Genomic DNA, 6,218 nt, shown 5'->3' with positions numbered 1-6,218 from the left:
TTACAATAAACTTGTTTAAAACCATTAGAATTCAAACAACTACCACTAACAAGCTTCTTTTGAATCTTGGGAACAAACAAAACATCAAAAATCTTAATAGTTTTTCCATAAGTAAAATTTAAACAAGCAAAACCGACACCACAAATAGGTTTAAACGAATCATCTTCCATGTGTAACACAGATCCATCTTCAAGCGGTGTTAATGTTTCAAACAACCGTTCATCCTTGCATCCATGGTTTGTTGCACCAGATCCGATCCACCAAGCAACATTATCATCATGTGCATAGAATGATTCTGGAATAAGTGAAACGTAATAAACATCATTTTGATTAGAATTATCAAAGTTAGTCAAAAAATGACCTCTTTTCACTTGGTCCTTAGACCCATTTCCACTTCCACTGGCTCTATTGTTTCCAGCACCATTGTTGCCATGATTCACACGAAAATCATGCTTGCAACGCCCTACTTTGAAGCACCTCCAACAAACTAATTCCTTTTTCTTTTTGTTGGAATTATTTGGGACATATTCTTGCTTGCGTTTTCCATGTCCTTTGTTGTTCTAATTTCTTGTTTTGTTTTCAACCACATGAACCGAGGGCTATCTAGATTCAACTTTTCCTTTATTTTTGTCACTTTGTTGAACACAAAGAAATTCTTTAATATGCAAATGACTACCAAGTTGAACTAAAGACGGTTCCTCCTTTTGATGCTTCAAGTTATGTTTGAAGTCTTTCCATGATGTTGGAAGTTTGTTAATCACACTTAACACAACAATGGTTTCATCCATATTCATTTTGTGTAGTTTGAATTGACCCAAAATGCGAAGGAGTTCGTTGTATTGTTCCTTGACATATCTTGAACCAACTATTTTGTAGTTATTAAAATCACCGACCATAAACTTCTTGCTAGAAGCATCCTTAGCCATGTATTATGATTCAAGAGTGTCCGACAACTCATTTGCTCTTTTAGCATCACTATGGGTATTGAATAAAGAATCAACCTTACCATTCAAAATATGACCTCTACAGATGTAGTCATTGTTGTCCCAATTGTTCCTCTTCCTAGTTTCTTCCAATGTCTCGTTCTCCACCACTTCTGACCTCGGAGTACTCAACACATACGCAACCTTCAGCGTGGTCAGCATGAACGACAGCTTCTTTTGCAAGCACCTGAAATCGTTGCCATCAAACTTGTCCACTTTTGTCAACTTTATGGTTAACTCGTAGATTGATTTTCCATCTCCATCGGACAATAATATCAGTTCGATTGTTGGGGGAATATAAGTAGGGTGTTGGTGGAGAACCTAATTCCTTATGGATCGTGTAAGTTCACTTTCCGAACTGATATTTCCACCCTATGTTTGGGTTATAGGAAATCCAATCTAGGATAATCCAAAAGGAAACTTGTGTATCTAGACACAGAAAGAGAATTTAAATCGCCACGGAGTTCTGAGTTTGTTGATGAAGAAGAACAATTGAGAAAATTTTGTATACGACTTAAAAGAGGAGTCGTATATATACATGACGGATTAGGGTTTAATCTGCTAAATTAGTTAGAGAAATCTCGAAATTAATGGCTTAGTAAATGGTTTCCAAAACTGACAAGATTTATCAATCTTACCATAATCAACCACTAGAATTCGGTTTTTCCAAAATGAAACTAATTCAAATTTCCGAAAACCTTTTGGGGCACTGCCTTTAGGACACTGCAATGGAGTGCGACCCTCTTGACCCCCGTTTTTCTATCGTACCTGCTTATAATTCAATCTTATATATGTATGCATTCCGTATTCACCAAACATATAATATATAGTACAATTGATAAACATATTGGCTCATATGTTAGTTTAAATCAATCAAAATGTCTGGTTGCACTAAAATCACAAACACCAAATTCTCCAATGATGTTTCAAACAAGTAAATGTTTTTAAAAGATAATAATATTTCTACTAACTCGTATGGGAGTCGTTTCAAGGTAGGATCAGACCAAGTTGATATCTTAAAATTCTAGTTGGGATCCAAAAATTTACATATAGATATTGTTTTAAATAGATCCTATAGCCATTAAGATCATTTTTCGTGTATAGGGTGTTAAGATCAAAATCAGTGGCGGACCTATATAGGGCATTTGGGGTCCCGGGTCACTGCTCAATTTCCGGCACGCAGTGTAAATTTTTTTTTTTTTTTTTTTTTGGTTTTTTCTATTAGGTGCACCCGCTTGAAGTACGAGGGACACCCCTACTAAAACAGTCTGCGTCCGCCACTGATCAAAATCGTTATCAAGGTAATGACAATAGTAGTTATGATAATACTAATATCGATAATATAAGATAACATATAATAATAAAGAAAAAAGAAAACAGTATGCAATGTGATGGGGGTAGTTCTTGTCATTTTAGAGGTATCCATTTTTGAATAATTCTACTGCTCAATACAATTTCATCACGTTTTGACTCAAAGTGCCAAAAGTGGTTTGTCCATCTTGGCGGGCAAAGCTACGTGGGCATGAACGTTCCATAGCTTCAAATAGGGGCCTCCTACTACTCACACAAATAATTCACAATGTTATCTATATTTTTATTTATAATCCTTTATTTTACATTCAATGTACATCTTATATCCTTTTCTCTAATTTAAAAGGAATACATAATAAAATTTAAATACTATTTTTAATAAATTATCTCATTAAGAATATATGATATGCTCAAAATAAACTAATATTGAATATGTTTATATGATATTTAGGATAAAATTTACTTTTAGTTTCATTGTAAAAATCAATATAAATATCGTTTGTCAGAATACATACACAAAGATTAAAATTGTTTTGTTTTTAACTTGTCATATTATGATTTATATAAAACCTAAAAACTAACAGTTAAATATAAATATAAGTATTTAAGACCAATATAAAAACCTCTAAAATGGCTTACGGATAGTGAAAAAATACAATTTCTTTTTTAACAAAAAGTAGTCTTTTTTATATCGATGTAATGTTAGGAATTTTGAAGCTTTCTTTTTTGTTAAACAACCTCAAATTTCACTGTATTTAGGAAAATAACATATATGTTATTTTAAAATTTAAACACCTTAAAATATTACTAATTTCTACCACCCACCCCCAAAGAAAAGTTAATTGTTTATTCTCGACTTATTATAAAATAACACGACACCACCGGGTAATGTACACAATAGACACATCTTACTTGCACAAAAATGTCGAGTTTGATGCAAGAAACAATGGTTCCTTTGGTTTATGCTCCCCCCTTCTTACTCCTACTCTTTTTTCTCATCAAGTTCTATTACTTTAGTCGACCCTCCACCATGCTAAACCTACCACCTTCGCCACCAAAACTGCCGGTGATCGGCAACATCCACCAGCTAGGCCCAATCCTCCACCGCTCCCTTCTTGATTTATCCAAACGCTACGGTGGTCCACTGATGCTCATGCGCATGGGCTCTGTCCCAACCCTGGTAGTCTCATCAGCCGAAGCAGCACGTGAGATAATGAAAACCCAAGATCTCATATTTGCCACCAGACCCGAGTTGCGAAGGTGGCGTCAAATCCTCTACGATCAAAAAGAAGTCTCGGTGGCGCCTTATGGTGAGCACTGGAGGCAATTCAAGAGCATCATGGTTATCCATTTCTTGAGCAAGAACAAGGTCGAAGCTTATCGTGAAGTGAGGGAAGAAGAAACGGAGATTGCAATCGAGAAAATCAAGAAATCTTGTAACATGCAGGAGGTGGTGAATTTGACTGATCTGTTCCAAAAACTTACGAATGATGTGGTATGTAGGGTGACGTTTGGAATGAAGTATAGCGAAGGGGAAAGTGGGAGGAAGTTCAAGAACATGTTGAAGGAATATTTTGATGTATTGAGTGAGCTTAATTTTGAGGATATGATTCCATGGCTTTGGTGGGTGGATCGAGTGAGAGGGACTAGTGCTAGAGTCGAGAAAGTTGCTAAAGAGGTCGATGAGTTTTTGGATGGACTGGTGGAGGAGCGGCTGAGGAAACAGTCGACTAGTGGCGACGATGGTGATGTTGATAACAGTGAAGATTTCCTTGACATATTGATTAAGATCCAAAAGAAAGATGCTAATAGCCTTCTAGATAGAGATGGCATCAAAGGACTCCTCTTGGTAAGAAGACTCTTTTTTATTACAATACTGTTATTTTGCAAAAGTTTTTTTTAAGGTTCGAACGCTATACTTTATATAATTTGTTATGAAAACGATTTTCTGACATAGTTTGAATATCATAAACTAATAAGCAATTCAGTTATTATTAATATTGTATTTATATGGAAAATGACGATTCGATTGATAAACGTGTTCGATTTTTGACATTTAATAACTTTGAAATTACTTGTTTTACCTTCTTTACAGCATCACACCTCCATTTTCCACTTTGAAAATAACTTCGTCAAACCATAGCATTCAAATATTGAAAGTTAATTTGGAAGCTAGCTATTTACTACGTTATTTTATTATATGAATTTATAATTTTATAAATATATCTATATACTGAAAATATTTAAATTTATTAGTATGTAGTTTATTTATTAAATATTTTTTGACATGACCTTTGTTCATTTAACCAATTCCTTTCCCTACAGAATTTCCAATTTGTTAGTGTTTATATTTTTCCTTTGCATTTTGTTATTTTTATACGGTATAACATATTTATTTTACAAATCCGAAGATTTAGAAAACATATACAAACCTAATTAATATTATTTTCTTTATGATCCTCAAAATTTCAAAATATCATGTTGCAACTTTTGCCTAAACGCATAGTCAATATAAAATTATCATTATCATATGATGATATACAAAGTATTTGTGAAGTGAATTAATTAACCATATATATGACTCTTTTTATTGCCGAAAATATTTGCGAAACTGATAATGGCTAAACGATAGTATTTGTGTTCTTGACAAAAAACTTTTTGTTATTGTAGGATGTATATACAGCTGGAACAGACACAACAACAACAGTATTGGAATGGGCATTTGCAGAACTTCTAAAACATCCGAGGACTTTCAAGAAACTTCAGGATGAAGTGAGGATGGTTCTTCAGGACAAGAACCATATAAACCAACAAGATATCGACAACATGAAATACTTGAAAGCTGTGATAAAAGAAACTTTACGTCTTCATCCCCCTGCCCCAACCCTAATTCCTCGAGTCTCGAGAGAAGATGCAAAAGTCATGGGATACGACATCATGAAAGGAACTAGGGTTATTATTAATGGATGGGCCATTCAAAGAGACCCGAAAGTATGGGATGAACCCGACGAGTTTCAACCGGAGAGATTCTTGGATAATAGTATTGATTACAAAGGGCACGACTTTGAATTGATTCCTTTCGGTGCAGGAAGAAGGGGGTGTCCGGGGATGCAATTTGCACTGGTGATAGATGAACATGTGTTGGCTAATCTTTTGCATAAGTTCGATTGGGAGTTGCCGAATGGAGGTAAAGAAGCGGACCTGGATATGGAGGAAGAGCCTGGTATTACGGTTCACAAGAAGGTTCCTCTTTTGGTCATGGCAAAAGAATTCTCTTCCTAAATCATATATCATATGATTAAGCACTAGGTGTGAAACCTCTGTATTACATGAGTTTATTAAAAAAAAATTGGTAACCACAAAGATCATGTTTATAAAAAAGTTAGTAACGATTAAGTTTATGACCTTTTGGTAAACCGTATGGACTATTTATGTAATTTGGTTCTAATTAATCTATACTAATAAAATTAATTAATATGAGTTCACAAATGGAATGTTAATAAACATATACGTTAATTAATATATTAATAAAAAAAGAAATTCAAAAATAAAAAGTTATTATGTACATTAATTAATATATTAATAAAATTAATTAATATGAGATGACATTTAATATGTGAGATTTGAATAAAAAAGAAAAAAAAAACTATAACAATGACAAGTGGATATTAAATAATTTAAAAAAATCTTGAAAATGACAGGTGTCAAAATGAAGGAAAATATGACATGTGGCAAAATCATTCTTATTTATTAAGGTAGATTTTAATTTTGTCGTTGTGTAACCACATGTTAATGTTGTTTATTTCCACTTTATATGTCTTTGAGTGTTTTTTTTTAAAGCCACATATTAACACCTCCCCAACAAGAAGCTAGAGTGGAAAAAAGGGGGATGGTCCGGTTTAGGGATGAGCTCTTTAGAACCGG

The 6,218-nt window shown here is 33.7% G+C and overlaps 1 protein-coding gene across 1 annotated transcript; it reads left to right on the top strand.

Annotated features, from left to right (window-relative positions):
* The first annotated feature begins 3,173 nt into the window (after window positions 1-3,173).
* LOC111908392 (cytochrome P450 736A117) lies at window positions 3,174-5,783 on the top strand. The gene is made up of 2 exons (XM_023904228.3): window positions 3,174-4,143; window positions 4,965-5,783. The coding sequence occupies exons 1-2, from the start codon at window positions 3,217-3,219 to the stop codon at window positions 5,574-5,576; spliced, it is 1,539 nt and encodes a 512-aa protein (XP_023759996.1). The 5' UTR covers window positions 3,174-3,216; the 3' UTR covers window positions 5,577-5,783.
* The last annotated feature ends 435 nt before the right edge of the window (window positions 5,784-6,218 follow it).

This window comes from Lactuca sativa, chromosome 4 (assembly GCF_002870075.4).
Source record: "Lactuca sativa cultivar Salinas chromosome 4, Lsat_Salinas_v11, whole genome shotgun sequence".
In the NCBI taxonomy this organism is placed as follows: Eukaryota; Viridiplantae; Streptophyta; class Magnoliopsida; order Asterales; family Asteraceae; genus Lactuca; species Lactuca sativa.
The sequence above is the reverse complement of the archived record's forward strand: the minus strand, read 5'-3'. Positions and strand labels throughout refer to the sequence as shown.